Source organism: Tachysurus fulvidraco, chromosome 12 (genome assembly GCF_022655615.1).
Source record: "Tachysurus fulvidraco isolate hzauxx_2018 chromosome 12, HZAU_PFXX_2.0, whole genome shotgun sequence".
Taxonomy (NCBI): domain Eukaryota; kingdom Metazoa; phylum Chordata; class Actinopteri; order Siluriformes; family Bagridae; genus Tachysurus; species Tachysurus fulvidraco.
In genome coordinates, this window is record NC_062529.1 from 12739436 (window position 1) to 12759350 (window position 19915).

Here is a 19915-nt window from a genome sequence, read left to right on the forward strand (position 1 = left end):
GTTCGTCTCACACCTCCAGGGTTGGGGGTTCGATTCCCGCCTCCACCTTGTGTGTGTGGAGTTTGCATGTTCTCCCCGTGCGTCTGGGGTTTCCTCCAGGTACTCCAGTTTCCTCCCCTGGTCCAAAGACATGCATTTTAGGTTGATTTGGAATCTCTGGAAAATTGTCCGTAGTGTGTGAGTGAATATGAGTGTGTGTGTGTGTGTGTGTGTGCCCTGCGATGGGTTGGCACTCCGTCCAGGGTGTATCCTGACCCGAGTAGTTCGGATAAAGCGGTAGAAAATGAATGATTTTGGAGTGCGTGTGTATAGATGCTTGTGTATGCTGGCACTGTTCTGATCCCCTGCAGTGACTAGGGCTAATTATTTGTATGTGCTTCTCATGCTACACACACTTCACATGCTAGAATTTGGATGCGATATCAGTAGGTAGGTTGATTTTATCTTCATCTATAGGCTGAGCAAACAGATTAGATTTGTTTGATTGATTGAATGTGACTTTTTTTTGGGAATATTGTTATTTCACGTGTCCTCATGGTTTTAGTGCAGCGTGAGCATTATTTGATGACTAGCAATAGCACATGGAGTGTGATGCATGGTCATTTGTGACCTGTAGCTGATCTGGTCCTGCCACATGCATCATGTAAGTCTGACTGTCATAATAAGTGCTAAGAGACACACAAGGACACACTGGGGACAGATTGTGGGTTTATTTAAAAAAAAATTTAGTTTGTTAGGAATTAATCATCAGAGTTTTTGTACTTTTTTATCTGTAAGACTGATCACAGAGTGAGATTAATCCAAACTTGACAAACCTGAAAAAGGTGTTTGGTTGAAAGTTCAGGAATTTAATCTTAATGGCTGTAATACCTTTGCAGATTATTAGTGCACACACAAAGGAACACTGAGGTGGGGTTGAGATTTTCAGCTCGCCTGTTCTCTCTGTTCTTTGGGGGTTTCTCCGGGTACACTGGTTCTTCATTGCCACCCCCCAGTCCAAAGATATGAAAGGCTGATTATTACGTCTACAATGTAGTGTGTGTGGGTGCGAGTAGGGCTGCATTTTTGCTAGTCACAGTCCTCCTGCTCTGCAGACCATAATCCTTTGCACCATTTCTCTCTGGAATTTGATTCTCGGTGTATCTCGGGGCATAAGAAGTAAGCGTTCTTGTTTGTTAATACTGATGAATCTTCCTGTATAGCCTAATCAGGGTCTGTAATATACTGTAAATCTACAGCTGCACATAGCTGCACAAAGAGGTTTGACATATGTCACTCACACACACACACACACACACAGAGAGCTGACTAACTGACTGGATTTTTTTCTAGATGTATGTCAGCTTTTTTTTGAAGGCAGCATGACTAAATTGGTTTGGTATGTGAGGTGACGTAGACATAGATGGTGCTGATCATTGTGCAACTTTTTATGGAAATGTGACCCTGAAGAAATGCGGTGTGTTTTTAGTAAATATGAACTTAACAAGAAGTGTTGGGAACGTTCTGTTCTTAACCACAAACAGCCATCACTAAAACAGTCAGTTATTTTACACTGCCACACTTTCTCTTCTCACTTTTCTGACTTACTGACTAACGTCTGGAACTTTCTGTGTAAAGTTTTCCAAACAGAGGTAAAAATGTCCCCCACTGAAAGCCAACAGTGCATTGACCGTTTTCTTATAGACTAGCAGTGAGAAACTAATGCATTTGTTTATACTGATGGAAAAAGTCTGATAAATCAATTTCCATTTCACCGACAGACTGGAACGCCAGTGTACTGGCAAAAATAACCACCAATAGACCTCCCACCAAACTGCAGTCTGTCTCTACCATCTTGCACTGCACTGATTTTAGGGTGGGACCCGGGGTGTGACTGGCTGCTGCCCAACAGTACAAATAATGCGTCTCGTTTACATACTATTGAGCGATTCTCAGCTCTCCTCGCTTTTCCCTCAATACTCTCGCTCCCATAATCCTTTGTGCAGGATGAAGAATGAATGGGAGGTGGGTTGAAAAATGTAAACGGACCATAAAGAGTACGATGCCACATCAACGGCCGGTGATCAAGTTTGCGCAAAGTCGTATCACAGTATTGGTTTGTAAGAAATGAAATATGTTACTGCCATGTGTTCTTGTGAGAGTTAAAGGCTTCTCGTGTGATAGACTTCAGCCACACTATAAGTGACCTTGTTGTAAAGCCTGTTAATAAATCACACATTAACAGGGCATGTCTGGTTATTGGTGCCTGCAATAGGTTGCCTGTACGATACTTTGAATCCTCTTTCACATTGCCTCACCTGTAAATACAGCCATAAACACAGTGTGATCTGTCCAGCCCTGCTATTTAACCAAATTTCTGAATTCCCACTGTCTGGACTTCGTGAAGTTTCTAGCACTGTAACACTGCTGCGTTTTTAGTAAGACTAGATGGAGGATGGATGGTGTAGCCACCATGATTTTATACTTTTGCTTGAAAGGTACGTTTTAAAGCAAGCGCAAGTGACCTGTAGAGATAGAAAATAATATGAATGAGAATTATACCTTTCATAATCTTTTTTTTTTTTTCTTCATTTTTCTAAAAATACACAACTCATTAAACCTTTATTTGGATGTCTACAACAGCAGAAGAGTTTTATTATTGGCTGACAGGAGAGGAACCTGGTGACGTCTGCTGTTGAAGTGCATCCATCTCAACATTCAATGGTTTGTGCATACTGAAAAGTTTTTCTGCTTACCAGGGTTGTAAAGAATGATTCATGTCATTGTGTGAATTCAGCAAACTCTCTTCACCCATACTTTAGGAAAGCTAGCAATGCTGAGGTAAGCCTGGTTTTGTTTTAAACTCTAACACCAAGCGACAAATGCTCGTAGTCTTTAAGTAGAAGGAAAGCTTTCCTGTGGAGAAAGTTCTGGCAGCCAAAAATCAGACGTCGGAAAGAGGCTCGATGATGACAGGTCTGTCTTTTGTCTAATGGAATAAAAAACTCAGCAAAGCTGCATCCCCAGTGCTAATGTGCACACCTTGGTGTTTGAGCATTAAAGCATGACCACATTTCAGAAAGTGCTTTCATCAAGGCTAATAGTGTACAGAGCCCAAACTGCGCTCCTGTGCAATGGAGGAAAAAGTAGTCTTCTCATGAGTTGTATTTTCCCTACATCTGGACATACTTGGGTGTGGAAGCAGACTGAAGAAAGCTTTCACTCATGTCTGTCTGTTGCCAGTGTGGTGGTGGATCCATAATGGCACAAGCAGCCATCTCACAGGAGTCATCTCACTCTGTGCTCATTTTACAGGACCATGAGGCCATATTACAGGACCAGGTGCATCCTGTGGTGCAAAATCTGTTCCTTCATCATGTTCCTTCATTCTAAGAGAATGATACCTCTGTACTCGGTAAAATAAATTCTTTTTCTGAATGCCTTGTCAAGGGCGTCTTTAGTCAGCAGCACAGAACATACAGGCATGTTAGAGATCTGTGGCACGTAGGTATCATCGTGAAATTATGCTTCTAGAGTCCTCTCTCTGTACACATCTTTCACTTGGTTTAGGGAGAAATGACTCTCTCTCACTGTCTGCCATAATGAGGGAGGATGGAAGGGAAGGTGAGACAGAGAAATAGAGACAACCGTATGCTTTCAGAGTGTCTTGTTTGGGGGAACCTTGTCCTTTGGGCATGTCCTTATCATATCAGCTGTGGTACACAGGCTTATGAAATTAATGCCATGTGTGTTGTTTTACTAATAAATTACATTTCCACGACTCATGCATTTTAAATAGTGTCTCTGACTTGCAGTGGATATCAAGTAGAAAAGCTGGAAATCATCTGATATGGAATGGTTGCGGCTGTTATTTGACAGAACTGATTCCCTCATTTGATTTAACCTTGCTATCCTCTGGGGCATTCCCCCTGTACCAAACGTGCACTGATTATCATTAGGTTTGGACGCAGCTTAAGGTTTGCTTCTTTTTTCTTTTCTTTTTTTTCTTTCTCTTTCCCCTAATTGCAGACTGAATTTAGATCTTGGGGACAGTCGATGCAATTAACTACAATTAAGGCGAGCCGTTCCGAGGCTGACGGCCCCTGCTGACTATCCTCCAGTTAAACCAGCCTGCTAATGTCGACACACCTCCCACAACCGCCTCAGGTCTTTCTTGGCTTTCTCTCGGTCAAGGATAAACACGTGTTTTTAATGTGTTGCTTGCGGTAAAATAACACAAATTTACAAATATACACATTAATGCCAAGTGGGCTAATATGTCTCTCTTCATTCCTGTTATTTCCACACAATGTCTTCTAAATACAAATACACTCTGATCGATTTGGCTATGCATTTTTTTCCCCCTTCCCTTCACCTGTATTTTGTCTGTCATGTTTTCTCACCTCCTTCTTTCCTCTCCTTGCCTTTTATCAATCTGCTCAGCATGTGGAGCTTCACTGATGACCCAGAATACAGTTAGTATTGTTGTAAGAATCAAAATAGAAAAACCAGAGTAGTTGGCACAGAAATGACACGCTGTACTACAAAAGAGATAAGAAGAATGCAGTCTTATAGGAAATGGGAAAGGAAAAAGTCAGGTAAAAAGTGGCTTTGTCATTTCAGTCACATACAGCGGTTACATCGTGACATAAAACCGCACTCCTCCAGCACTAGACTACAAATGTGTGCAAACAATGCAAGACAGTACAGTGAGTACTAAAACAGGACATTGAAGCACAGTGTGGGTGGATGGGGTAAATAGGTAGCTTATTAAATAAGAGTGCGGGGAAAAACCTGCCATTTTGATCCGGATTAATATGACTCGTTTATTCTATTAAACAGATCCTGTAAAAGTCCATGTATTGAACTTTTCAGCACAAACTGCGGCATAAAACACAGCCGCTTTGGACACCAATCCCCAGCATGACACTTAACCAGTGTCTTTTTTTATCTCCTGGCTTTTAATCACACACTTGTTTCTCATTAAACTCCTATCATGCATAAACAGGACTTTAATTCAATATGAAGTAACACTCAGTGTGCCAAAACTTACTTATCTCTAACCCTGAACTCACTAAGCCTTTTTGCTTGTTGAGTGCTATCTGGTTTTTGACTGTTTTCACTTGCTGGATTTCTGCTACGTTGTTCTGCTTGCAGATCGTCGGACATCTTGCCTGTATTTGACTCTGATCCTTACCGGTTGGAGCCGTCTGCCTTGATCATTAAACCGCAGTTGTATCCATCTGAGTCAAAGGTGTGACACTTGTACATGAGTTAATACAATTCTTGTTACAACATCTATCCTAGATGTCAATCATCTAGCAATACATTTTTAATATCTCTCGCCATAAATATAGCCATGGACGCTGGCATGGTGCAAAGAGAAATAAAGAAAGAAATGGATTTTTAGTCATTTTTCTACCCTACATTTTATACCCAGCATATTTCAGCTCAAGTGAATCTCTTCTCACAAGAAAACACTGTCATTTAGGTGCTATAGATGCAAATATCGTGTTGATGTATATTGTGGAGTTTTTCTCTCACATGCATTAAACACTCCAAGGCTGCAAGTTCATATTTGCATCACAGCCTGTATCTGAATCTGCCAGTGACCAAAAGTAATGACACAGGATATTGGAATCGTAATGGAATCTGTCATCCGTTGATGAGGCGTGTTTTCCATGTTAATTGGACTTGCATGCCCTGGCACTTGTTTGTCTGCTTTTGAGCCGTTTTGTGTGATTGGTGCTTCGGTGTTACTGCAGGCAGAGCCATGTTTTATGTAACATGGCCTGCATTTCAGTTTTTCCATTTTTATGTGCGCTTTCATTGGCACTCAAATTGGATTATTACACTAACGGCCTCCCCCCTTCCCAAGCTTTTTCATTCATTTAAGTAATGTCTGACATGGAAAGGAGCTGCCATTACTGTGGGGTGTGTGTGTGTGTGTAAAGAAGACTAAAGAAAGTCCTGTATTCTTAAATTTTGAGAAAAGGGGGAAAAACTGGAGTTCTCACCATCCACTTCCTTCAAACCCCTTTCTCCTTTCTCAAAGGCTTTTTGTGCTCTTCCCCAGGATCCTTCTGCAGCGATTAAACTGTTTTTCATTCCTGGAGAGATTATCGTAACTCTCCCATATTTGCAGAACACTGCTGCTCGCTCACTGTCCTGCTCATCTTCACCTTTCTCTTTTTAAACCCATCAGTTTCTTCTTCTTTCTTCACAGTTAACATACACTCTATCAGCAGCATAGGTTTTTACTGAGTAGTGAATGAGCGAATGGATGGATGAGTGTGAGTGAGTGTGTGTGAATGAGCTAGCGAGTGTAAAGCAGTGTTGCACAAGGCTCAAATCCCACTGGACTTGTGCTAATGATTTTCATGTAGCAAAGAAATATGGGAGAGTGAGAAAAAGCAGTTGGGTTTCAAGCTACTTTTTTTTTACAGCAGATTTAGATTTTGCCCATGGTAGAAATTTGAAAACTGCTTTAATATCATAACACGTTTTATGCTTCAGCAAAGTGTAATACAGTGGAGGATGCAGATTTTGAATAAGTGATGTGACATTTGGGACATAGAACAGGAATAGACAGATTTGGCTGAATTCAGAGTCAATTCCAAAAATATTTAAACAACATGGCCATTTCCTAGTTTTTGCTATAGACTAAAGACAAGTTCAAGCTGACTTTGAATTCACATTGAATTGTGGCACAGTTCCAGTGCAACCGAACTCACAGCACCTACTAGATAGTCTTCCCTTGACCGCATTCACTGTACAGCTTTTTTCTGCAGGTTGTTCCTGTTTTATACTATACTGCCAGCGTGAAAATGGCAGGAATTTACTTTTTAGGGGAAGTAAAGATTCCCAGAAGTTAAAGTGTCGGTGTATGGGGTTTGTCCACTTTTTCTGACTGCCACATAATTAATCAAGCACTGAAAATCAGACCACCAAAATGAATATAGTCACGTTTGCGGTTTAATGTGAATTTACATCATAACTTCAGTAAACACAGCTCCATGCACCAATTACTGAAGAAAGACTAATGAGCTGATATTGATTCACACCTACACACACTGATTCATGCTAAAACCCAGTACCTACTTTATTATCTGAGATTTTCTTAACGTTTTCGCAAAAGTCTGATTGTTTGCCCTGGTTATTTGCTGTTATTGCTTTTATTCTACCTACTTAACCTACATTAACGGTATTAACGTCGAGCCCATTATGTAAATTAACTTTTTTTCTTTGTATAATTTATATATATGAATTTTGACCAGTCCTTTATCCTGGACTGATTCCTACCTAATACCATAGCACTGTCGTGTCCTCGTCATTCTTGCGGCCCAGACCTCTCTCACACCCTCCAGTTCTCTGTAAAACTCCTTCACATGACTCGATCTGTTCCCAGGCGTGCTCTCTCTCTCTCTCACACGCACACACACACACGCACACACTCAAACTCTCCCTTCCCTGCTATTCCAGCTCCCTCTTTCTTTTCCTTTTCCCCCTCCTCTACTGCTTGTGCTCCATGCTCTCTTTATACTCCCCCCTCACACATTTTTGAACCTTAACAGGGAGCAAACGAGAGACCAAAACCCAAAGGTCTTGATGAGTCTGGCGTGCAGGGTGTGAGAAAGAGGACACAGAGACCAAAGAGTTAAAGAGAAAAAAAAGCTTAAAAGGGTCTTGGAAGAAAGAAGAGTGTAAGGCAGATAGACTTCTGAGAGCAGAGGGGCAAATAAAGTGATTTAGTGGTGGCAGAGATCTGGAGTGGAGAAGAGGGGAGCGCACACACACACTTCTCAGCATTGCTGTGGAAACAAAGTGAGAGGCACTCGCCTGGAGTCTGCTCTCAGCACAGATATGATATGACCTAAATAAAAGAGAGAGGCAGAACATGGGCTGACATTAATAGTTGCCTTGTTGTCCTGGATGAGTGGAGAGAGGTGTAGCTTGTCTCTGCCCCTTTTCTTGGTTCTCTTCGCGTGCTAGGGTTTAACAGGTATCTCGTTCTTATTCTGCTTGATCATCTCACACACACACACACACACACACACACACACACACACACACACACACACACACTCACCTGTGTTTCTCTTATTTTTTGTCTTTTCAAATATTTATTCTCTTTTGAAGTTCCTCTAATCTTAATTTTGCCTCTGCTTTATTAATTAGAAGAATTTATTAAATGAATTAAGTAAAACCAATGAAACGAGTGCTGTGTGCTGAATTCACACTCTTCTTTGATACTGTGGGATTTCATGATTTTTAATACAAATTACTAACAACCAGTTGAAGGATCAAGATATATTTTTTTACCAGATGTTCTGATTGAAAAAAGAATGCCTGTTTTTTGAAGTATAATTTTGTCTGTCTGTCTGTCGTGTGTGTTCCTAATTTGTCTTGTTTCACTTGGGCCAGCTGTGTTAGAGCAGAGCATCTAGAGGTTGAGTCTGTGAGCAGGAGATAAGGAAGGAATTCTTAATGGGATGCGTTTCTCATGCTTTCATAGCTGCACAGATCACACACACGAGGTTCACGGTTGTAAATAGGCACACGGCTCTCTTTCAAAACAAGTTTCAGGTCTCAGAGGAAATCAGCAACATGGTCTGCAGTCAGTTGTTTGTATTGTGTGGTTGTGGTTTGTGAAATAGGAAATACACACTTGCAAACCTGAACACTTGCAAGCCACAAATAAATTGAGTATAGATTGTGAGTATAGACTATAGTGTTTTTTGTTTTTTTTTTAAGTTTAATTTCAGCCACCCTTGTTGATGCAGGAATACTTTTGTTACATTTCAACAATGAAGAAACATGAACTTGAACATGAACTATTAATTTAAAAAAAAAAAAAAGTACGTATACGTCCTAGCTGCATCTGAATGCTGTTTGCTCTGCAGATTATTCGTATTGATGGACTTTTCTCTCTGTTTCGTGAAACTGTCAGCAAGACAGCTTTTTATAGCACTGTTTATTCAGTGACTTGCACTGTGCCTGAAGGAGTGTTGTGTCGAACAGCTATGAAATAAATCGATGGGAAAAAGCACATCATTATTTAACTGCATTGAAAGAATTAATTTCAGAGCAGAGAGCACGTGTTGTGTCATGGGGTTGTCCGTTTGTCCTTCTGCTTCAAGAACGAGTTGCTGAATAACGGTAGCACGGTATCATTTTTTAACCTGCAAATTAACTGATAAGATCTAAGCAGCATCAAGGTGAATTATTTATTTATTTGTTTGTTTCTGCAATGTCTCATGGTGACATGTGAGCACTAATGTTTTTAGTGTTGTGGGACTGAAAATGATTCCTGACTGGATAGGTTACTGGTAGTTATTGTTATAGCTTTGTCCTTCTTTCACTGTATATACAGTAAGGTGATGGAGCAGAGCTGCTGGTTATCAGTCAGACAGAGTGTGTGATTTAGAGCAACTGTCTCTACTTCCCTTGTCTTTATAACACCTCTGACATGCTGCCGCTTGTGCTTTGCTCTGTGTGTGTTGTACAAATGACTTGTGGGTAGATATGCTGAGATAAAGTACGTGTGATTTTCTTTTTCAATCTATTCGGCTCCTGAAATGAATCGTCTGTAGTTCACCTCAAATCATATGTACACCCAGGCATTTTGCGGGGAAATCAAAAGCCCACAATATGGTTTGAACTGACCGGAGTTCAAACTCAAAATCCTGAAATGAAAAGTTCTCCAGCACAGTCTGTAGGTGTGACTACATTAGGTGTCACATACAGCAGACCAGGTGGAAGTGAAAAGTGTCCCAGTAGCATATCTAGTGTCCACCAAACCCCACCTACCCTGCTCACTTCCTCTTCTCTTTTGTCCAATGCAGGAGGAGGCTGAGTCATGAATAAGCTACGGCAGAGCTTCCGCCGCAAGAAAGACGTGTATGTGCCCGAGTCCAGCAGACCGCACCAGTGGCAGACCGACGAGGAGGCAGTGCGTAGCGGCAAGTGCAGCTTCCAGGTCAAGGTGAATTCAGAAATGACTAAAAACGCATATGAATGCAACCAATACAAGCCAAGAAATGCTAGTTCATTTGAAGCAGTGTTGTTATGGGAATATCCACACTTTGAATCAACAGTATACAAATACAGTTGGCTCGTTAATATGTATAAAATTATACATAAAGTTAGAATTATATGTAAAATATATGGAATTAATATATCAACCTATACATGTATAGTGTAGCTAATCATCCTAAAAACCCAATGAATATATTAGAAAAAGCTACATTTCACAGGCAATATAGCTATGGGAAAAAATATCAAAATATAATACTGTACATAAACACACAATTTTGAAGTCCACTTCAGTTTTCAAGAACTTTAATGTGGTCATTCATGTCTTCCCATTTCACTAAGGTTTAAATTTGAGGTGATACAGGGCTCAAATTGGTCAGATATTGGCTATGAAAAAGCACCACTCCTGAAAATCCAAAACATCCGGAGTCTAAGTAACCTGCCTGAAAGACCATGGTGAGGTTTTCAGAAGATTTGGTGTTTTGGGGTCACTATGCCAAAATCTACAATTAGGTTTCTTCGTGCCATCTAAATACAAACACGAACACCCGGAGTGTGCTTTAGATGATGCTGGAAATTTGACTGGAACTGGTTTCTATGGTCAGTTGAGACAAATAAAGCTTTGTGGTAACAAATGCTAACAAAAGTGGCAAAAAATAGTTATACAGAAAAAAAAAACGCTCTGTTTGGTGAGGATCAGGAGATTTTAAATGAAAATGCTTCTTCCAGAAACGCACTGCTGGATCATGATGGGATCTTCTAGCAAGACAAATCATGTGTTCCAAAACAAATTGACACACAGATCATTCACTGACCAAAATTAGGCTTTGACCTGACCATCAGTCACAGGCTTAACCCCATTGAAATCCTGTGGGAGCTCAAGAGGATCCATGCAGAAGCTGGACAGATTCTGTGTTGAGGAGTGTGATATTCCTTACTCTTGCTCTTTCATGAGTATTTTATCCATCGTTACTAAAGGTGCCAATAACTCTGAAGCTATGGCTGGATGTTAACAAGAGAATGTCATAATATAATCCAACAAAGATTATTATTTCCTATTTAAATAAGAAAAATCTGTTCTATCTGTAGTAGAGTATATAACCACTAGCAACATCAAAGCTGACAACATCCAGGATGTAAGCTAAAGTACAAAATAGTAGCCATGTACAATTCTTGCACTTTCACATGTTTAGGTTTGGAGGAAGTTCAGAGGCAACGAGTAACCAATATAACGACTGCAGTATTGTAGAGAAAGTACTTTCATGGGATAAAATTAACAGGTCTTGATCATATTTTTGGTATTTTTATTTATAGCTTATCATTTGCTATGATATCATCTGCCGGTGTTGTGATGCGTGGTTCCACATCCTGTTTACACACTCTGTTTAAAAATAATTTTAATGATTTGCAAGTAACTAAAACAAAATCAGCTGTATATTATTGTCCTGGGAAAGTAAAGTACACAAGCAGTACAGTACGTTTATGGAAGTGGTAACTTAGTGGTTAAGGTTCTGGACTACTGATTGGAAGGTTGTGAGTTCTATCCCCAGGTCCACCAAGCTGCCAACTGCTCTGCCCCTGAGCAAGGCATTTATCCCTCAATTGCTCAGCTGTATAATTGAGATAAATATAAGTCTCTTTGGATAAGAGCGACTGCCAAATGCCGTAAATGTATTTTTGGTGGCAGTCAGTAGAACTGCTGGTTTCATTATTAAGTACTTTTCCTATATTTTCACCTCAGGTGTCTTTGCTTTTTAATCCTATTGTGTGCACTAATTTACACACAAAGTTACTTCATTTGTTAAAATTGTAGCTGTTAGCTGAACCATTTTACTCACTGACCACTTAATTACAAACACTGCTACAGAAACTGTTGTGAGTGGAAAATCTCAGGAGATCTGAACTAACTAAGGTGTTCTTCCACAGTTGCCCTACTGCAACAAGGCTTTCCTTTCCTGATATGTTTTTTGTTCAGTGTGGTTATAAAGGGAAGTTATTAGGAGTAACCGTTGGGTTATTTAGCTTTCCCGTGCCATTCTCTTTTGACTTTTCTCATCAACAAGATTCTGCTGGCAAAAATGCTGTTTAGTGCATGTTTTATGTTTTTCAAACCACTCTATAAACTTGTATGCGTGAAATTTTAATAAAATCCCTGAAAGAGATATTTCTAGTAAAGTGGTTAGTGTATAAAATGTTTCAGTTAATACATATCATTTAAACAAATTAATTAACTGCATATAAATAAGTGCCCAACCATTGGATTGCAATATTGTCCTTTTCTTATTCATTTGCTTTTGGTCAATTGTGAAGTGCTCATGCTGCATCACAGGGCAGATTCACACAGGAAGGTGCCATCTGCACTGTTCTGCATGTCCTAACAGATATCAGCGATTGATACAGAAGAGAGAGCAAGAGCATGCTGGTCTTTCCTCTCTGAGACCACAGGTATTTTTTACTCTCTTGACTCCCAGCCATGAATGGCGTTGGCAGAACTATAATCGGTTCCCGAGTGGTGCAATACAAATTTCAGCGAATAATGCCATGTTGTCCACCCCATCGATGACAACGCTAAATTTCTATATGAGCTTTTGTGTCATACCCGGGTGTGCTACTGAGCTGTAGTCAGTTCATAGTAAAATCAAATAGAGCCAGTGTTTGACATGCTCTCCTGTAGTGTTTGACCAGTATACTCTTTAATACAGGAAATAGCCTACTCTGTATTAGCCTACTGGGTATACTCTGTCTTTAATACAGACCAGTGTAGAGATTCTAGTAACACAAGGGATATTTGTGTATTTGTATGCTTGGCCTAGATTTTAATACTGTCTGTAGATTTCTCTCTCTGTGTCTCTCTTTCTCTCTTTTTTCATCTTTCCCCAGCTGCTAATCATAAATTATCTTCAAACTACACATGTACTACTTGCACAATATTCAATTGTCTGTAAGCTATTACTTTGTCGAGAAAGATGGAAGTATTGTGGTCAGCCTGGAGGACTCTATGCCTTTATTAGATAGGAAAAGTCAAATGCTGTTTCTGGAACAGCAATGCACCTCTTCCCCCCCCCCCCCCCCCCCACCTCTCTAATGCAGCTTAACTTGCTAGTCTAATGCTTTAGTCTCCCCTCCCCTCTCAGTCTCCTCCCGTTTTCTCCCTACCTATTTGCGTTTCTCCCTCCTTTTCCAAGGAACTGTTTGGTTTGAAATAGTTGCAGTAGGATTAGTGATTATACCTTTCAACACCGGAGTCAGCTTAGCAACCATAAGGAGCAGAATGAGGGAAAGAAATTGGAAGAGAGAAATCAGACGATGTAATGGCACGGTGCAGTCTTTTGTAGGACGTCCTCCATCCTAGACATTTTCACTACAAAGCAAGACAAGAGGGAAAAGCCCAATTCGGAGCTTATTACACCAGGCCTAGTCCAGCACTCCCTTTGGGCTACAGTTTATCCCTTCACAAGCCACTCAGACTGGCATGTCAGAACAAGTGCTTGAATTTTCATCCATATCTTATTTAATGGAACTGGTCTAGTGAGAGTGGACAGATTTAAGCATCTGACCTCTCACATGTCCCCTTTTTAATTGTTCTCGAAACGCTATTATGTTAACCGTTTGCTCGGCTTTAGCTCGGAAAAAGAACGAGCGCCTGCTTAAACGGAGCAGCTGGAAAGTTGGTTGATGTCTCTCTTTTTCTGTGTGGTAGCTCATAATTCTGCCCCGTTTAGAGTCTGTGGAAAATGGCTGCTTATGTGGTTATGGACAGCTGGTTTTATTGCTCATGCTCAATAACTGGTTCAGTGCCATGTATAAATAGCAATGGCAGATGGGTGGCTTCTGTTGTAAAATGAGGCTGAACTTAAAGACTAATTTTGCTGCATTTTTTCTATAAGAAGTCACTCTGAATAAGGTTGAGGTGTGAGCTGGAGATGCCATATGAACAGGATCTTTAGTTTCATGGTTTGGATGCATTGTGGATGGGGAAAAATAAGCAATTTTTAGTTGTGGATATTATTATTATTAGTAGTAGTAGTAGTAGTAGTAGTAGTAGTATCACAAGAGCATTAATGAAGTCAGACACTGATGGTGACTGATGTGGTTTTGGGTGCAGTCACGGTTCCAGTTCATCGCAATTGTGATTACTTGGGTTGATGTTAGGGCTTCAGCCCCTTCTTTGTGATCAGTGGCATTATTATGATGGTTTGAGCACTGTATGTCTAGTGAAGATGAAATCTTAATGCCACAGCATCAAAACACATTCTAATCAATTGAGTGCATTCAGCATGTGTGTGTAAGACCCACATACAGTATGTGTGTGATTGTCAGGGGTCTATAAACTTTTGGCTATAGTGTGTCGGGTACAAGTAAAGCTACAAAGTCATTTGACTTTGAGTCTGGATTTATTTATCTGAGATTTCTTAAGCATTTAATTAAATAAAATGAAGTTAATTTAATCTTAATTCAATGCTCAGGTGTGATTTAATATGTAATAAACCAACTAACTTTATACCATTCTTTGTTTTAATAATAATCATTTTCTTTTTCTTCTACCTATGTAGATTATTAGAATTCATTAAATATTTGTTTATTTTTATCCTGAGATGATCACTTTGCCCACCGCTGTTTCTGGAGTTTTCAGTGGAAAAGGAAGTTGATCATAAACATCCACATCAAAAACCTTGTTTTTGTGCTTTTGTTTTTTAAATGCAAATTCGGTCAGCATCAAATGTGGTATGCACTTTGTAAGAGAAGGACAAAAAATCCTGGTGTTTTTTTTTTTTGTTTGTTTGTTTTTTTTTAATGGCAAAAATTGTGTATGTACAAAGAATCAGTTAACTAAATGAAACCAAACTGTATTATGAAGTGCTCAGAGATTCCCACGTTATTTCATCTATACGTCTGCATACGTCGCTGTCTGAGAATAGCTGTAAGACTTGTCGAGCTGGGTGGAGAGCAGGAGGTCATGGCTTTCTGTGTTCATCAAGGGAAGGGTTAGGACTTCCTCTCAGTACTGCACACACAATGACCATGTGCCTCCCTGCGTGATCTTTGTGGCCCCGAGAGACTTGAGATTGAGGAACAGTGACTCATGAGGGAGATCTTCACCAGAGTGGGTGCTGTGGCATGGCTTCCTCCTGCACAGGGTCTACTTGTGTACATTTATTAAGTGGTGCAGGAAGAGCTGAGGCTATAAATGTAGCTAATGATTTCTTTTTCCTGTCTCTTTGCAGTATCTAGGCCATGTGGAGGTGGAAGAGTCTCGTGGCATGCATATCTGTGAAGATGCAGTGAAGAGGCTAAAAACGGTAGGTGTCTACTTAAGAGCTCTGCTTTCTATTTCCTGTTTCTCAGAAGCCAGGACGTGCACCATTTCATTCCTTTACATCCGGCTGCTCGGCTCTTTTCCAGACTATGTGTGTTTCTCCTTCCTCCATCCCCACGCCTTTCCTTTCCTCCCATCAGGCACCTCGGTGTCGTTCACTTGACTCGAATCTGTCCAGGTCCTTAGAGCATACGGTCACACTGTGCAGCACCTGGTCACCTGCACCACCCACACCCCCGGTTGAGCGTCCACCTTGTTCCGAGAGAACCGTCTCTGTTCAGCCCGTCACCCAGCCCTCCTGCTGTCTAGCCTCTTCAGACATATCGACTTGCTTTTTCCTGTTTTTCCCCAGTAAACTATGTAAAGGGGAAGACATGTCATATCTCACACTGTGTTGTCCATTTTTCTGTTGACAAGAATTTGCACACCACCACCACCATAGCATAGTTTAGAAGATGGTCAGGAAGGAAGGAGGATATTGACTGTGGTCCGGGTAGTACCACAGCTTGCTTTTTTTATCACTTCCTCCTTTCTTAGATTGCTCAGGAGGGTCTGTAGAAAACAAGAGATTTTTGTGTAATTGTTTTATGTAAAAAAAAAAAAATTTTGGCATCAAAGGAAAAAAAAGGAAAGGTCTCCTTTCTCTCACTGCTTGCTCTCTCTCTCTCTCTCTCTCTCTCTCTCTCTCTCTCTCTCTCTCTCTCTCTCTCTCTCTCTCTCAAATATTTTCTTTGATTAGAAACAACAATAAATACTACTAAACCTTGTCAGTTATTTGGTTTGACGGTAATGCAGAACGAACCAGCTGAGTTTAGCTGTCACACAAGAGCTAAACATAAAGGGCACAGTGTGTGTATTGTCCCCTTAACACATACATATTGTCACTTAAAAATCTTAGTTAGACGGCTATAAGCATCTTCTCATTATGTGCTCTAGTATAAGTAATGTTGCAATCTGCCTTTGCTCTGTACCATAGTTTTATGTTAGCAGAATATCTATAAAGGTTAAGACCAAGCGGGGAAAAGGAATGTCTGACCCCTGTGCACTATAATGAGATTTCCTCTTACTGGAGCGGAGTTACTCGTTTCGCAGAAACCTTTCAGTCTTTTAAACAGAATCGTCTTTATTGATGTCATCCTGTTTTGTTTTGTTTTTTGTGCTGGCGTTCAGACCCCTTTGAAGAACTTTGGCCAAGAAACGCAGCTTATAAGCTAGTGTCAGGAATGAAGTGTATAAAAGGGCTAACCTTTAAAATTAGATAAAGATCTAACAGTCATACGTGAGGATGTGGGTGTGGATTTGAGCACAGGTTATTTATAGACGTAGGTTTACTGTAATGTTACAGATTTCTTTGCACAGAATGTGATGTAAAACAAGTTTCACATACATTAGTGTGGATAGAGTTTTTTTTTTTTATTATCAAAGACACAAAGACAGCATTTCTAAAAGCCTCCAGTTTCCAAATTTTTTTAGTTCTCATTATATCTGTGGACATTCCTTTCTGTTTTTGCTCCATTACTTTGTTTCAAATCAGTTATCTCAAGACCGTAGCGTGTTGTAGGATATTCTCATTGTTGTACTGTTTCATGTATTGGCATCCATTCAAATCAGCACAAGAATTTCCAATCTTGTATTTCTCGTACTGGCCAAACTTCCTGAGTTTTCACTTCTTTACTAGCAAAGTTAGTCACCATCAAAAATATTAGCATGTGTGAAGAACACTGAAGCGTTTGTAAGTCTTGCGTGAGTGGGAACGAGAGTAAACGTTCTTTGCCCTCTGACTCAACACTTATGATGGAGATAGAAACTGGAGTGACGTCACAGGCATGCAGTCTGCCAGCTGAAGTGTCCTGCCCTATCCTGCTGATTGTCATTGCACCTCCTACTACAAACTGCACCATCACTTCCTTTTACCCAGCAGACTGCCAGCACCCAGAAACCAGTATAAAAAAATAATGTGAACATGTTTCATTTTCAGTCAAACTGAAGGCTCTTCATTCAGCGGATTCACGTGTTTTTGCCTAGACCTCATGGTGTGATTGCGGATCTACACACCCGTCAGTTTAATATTAGTAATTCCTCCTCTCTTCTATTTTCTCCTAGCCTTTTTTATATCCTGTTCTACCTTTCCCTAGCTTCCTCCCTCTGATTCAGCAGTCAGCATTTCAGAGGCATTTCCATGGCTTTTATTAGCATTCATAGTCATGTCCCTTTTCCCCTCTTGCATATGTGTTTTGATGAATGTATTATAAACATCTCATATTTTTTTTTAGCAGGTTATGTTCATAATGACCCACAAAGAATACTCTCGGTCTCTAACATCCCTCGTGTCCTTAACCCAATGATGATGAGCTTTTCTCCTGTAGTTGTGCGAGAGACCTGACCCTGCATGACTCACACACTCACACTCTGTGTGTATGGCTAATGGTTCCTTAACCTAACCTTAATCCCCTCTCTCCATTAGACATACCATGCTCTTAACCACAGGCCTGGTGTCAGCATTTACCAGGTTAGCTACTGTGATACCGATGCATATTAACTGCCAGAGCACTGGTTAAAAGCATGTAAGCCTTTACAAACACAGAGTCTGAAGACCATTCAGCAGATTTACATCATAAACTGAAGAACAGTATCCTTAGTCTCTTTTCCCTCCTGTCTGCTAGCCCTGTGCAGTGGAACTAAACTGTAGGATTTTGTCATATGTAGTTCTCCTGCAGTTTGCTCATTCGTGTGCTCACTTCTGCCTTTAATCTCACTGGCCAGAGCCGCAGGGCCAGTACACATCAAGGCACTGCAGGATTTACCTCACAATTCAATACTGATTCACTGTGACATTAAAAATTCTTGATGCATCTCGAATTGATTTCTAGAGCTTATACACAAGTTTGTTGGGTTTTTTTTTTTTTTCCTTTTTCATTAATTCATCCACTTCATGTATGGATCAGGTATAACATGGGTGTTAACTTTATAATTTAATTCATTTTAATATAGGCACACTGCTCTGAGAAGCCAGCAGAACAGTTAATTACACAAATGATTCAAATCATGGTGCACATATTTACTAGCTGGTTTGTCTTTTCATGGCCTCCCCAGGAGTGAAGACAAAATCGTGATGCATTCAAGAAGCCATTATTGTACTCATCCGTGTTGGTGATGGTTTTCACTGTTCAATCACTAATCTAATGATAACAGTATTAACAATGCTAATACCTCGGTGATATCTTCAACTGAATCGACTCGTAAAGTCCGACACTGAACGACGTAGGTGTTGTGATTATGGCCTTGCTCACTAGTTTAGAGGTTTGTCACTTTACTCCCTCGCTTTCTTTCAGCCGCTCTTCCTCTTCTTAATCGTTCCGATTCCTCCTCCCCATCCCACTGTCTCACTGTGTGCACAGTCTTGTGTTACCTGGACACACAGGGCTTTCTGTAACACTGTCCTTGTCCTCCCCATCCCCCAACCTCCCTTTATCAAATCTTCAATTCCAGGACAGAAAGTTCTTCAAGGGCTTCTTTACCAAAGTAAGTTCTGATGTGTGGGGAGCGAGTGTGTGTGTAAATGTTGTTTATCTTATAAATGTGTGTTTGCTATTCTCTTCTCCCCCCCCCCCCACTCTTATACTTCATTCTTTAATCGCTGCTGGAACCAAAGGAATAAGCGGTACTTGTACTCCTCTGTAAAGGAGTGTGTGTGTCTGTGTGTGTGTGTGTGTGTGTGTGTCTCTGTGTGTGTGTCTCTGTGTGTGTGTGTCTGTGTGTGTGTGTGTGTGTGTGTCTCTGTGTGTGTGTGTGTGTGTGTGTCTCTGTGTGTGTGTGTGTGTGTGTGTGTGTGTGTGTGTGTGTGTCTCTGTGTCTGTGTCTAAATGTTTCCACAAGAATGGGACTTTATCTATCTATCTATCTATCTATCTATCTATCTATCTATCTATCTATCTATCTATCTATCTATCTATCTATCTACACATACATACATATTTATGTGTATATACTAACCAAAATATTTCCTTTTAATTTATGTAGAACAGCTATTAAAGGAACAATATTAAGACAAACTTACTGTGTGTGTGTGTGCGCGTGTGCGTGTGTGTGCACTCTCAGTGCATTGGTTAAAGGCAGTGTTATGATTTGGGTTGTGTGATTGAGGTTGCTGTCTATTGTATTTCTCTCCTCTGTCACATGACTTCTTGCACAGAACACACTGACTCACAACCTTCTTTTTCCTCCGAAACCCCCAACTCTGATGTTTCTTCATTGCAGGATTTATTTGGTGGATGAAGTATTTTTGTGTTAAAGAACAGTAATGTGAAGGGACACAGTGAGGGGGGTTGGTGTGGTGTTTTGGTGCGGCTACTTTTCTTGCTCATCTGTTCAAGCATCTGTCTTATTTTGTACTGTGTGCTCCTCCTCTCTTCCTCTCACTGCTTGTAGGCAGGGAAGAAAGCGGTCAGGGCTGTGTTGTGGGTATCTGCTGATGGCCTGAGGGTCGTTGATGACAAGACCAAGGTAATTATGGACTAAAAACGCAAATCTTTACACCACACTCCGTACACAGAAAGCCACACAGACTCATCCTGTAGTATTCAC

The 19915-nt window shown here is 40.5% G+C and overlaps 1 protein-coding gene across 4 annotated transcripts in view; it reads left to right on the top strand.

Moving 5' to 3' along the window:
* The window catches only part of numb (NUMB endocytic adaptor protein), a 38843-nt gene that overhangs the window by 12232 nt on the left and 6696 nt on the right, over positions 1-19915 (top strand). For 3 of the 4 annotated variants that reach the window (XM_027172265.2, XM_027172266.2, XM_027172264.2), the window contains 4 exons: positions 9825-9964; positions 15240-15314; positions 18821-18853; positions 19760-19834. In XM_027172265.2, the coding sequence (XP_027028066.1) occupies positions 9839-9964; positions 15240-15314; positions 18821-18853; positions 19760-19834 (309 nt within the window). In that variant the 5' untranslated portion in view covers positions 9825-9838. The remainder of the gene's footprint in view (positions 1-9824; positions 9965-15239; positions 15315-18820; positions 18854-19759; positions 19835-19915) is intronic. The other variant, XM_027172268.2, reaches the window with a different exon arrangement.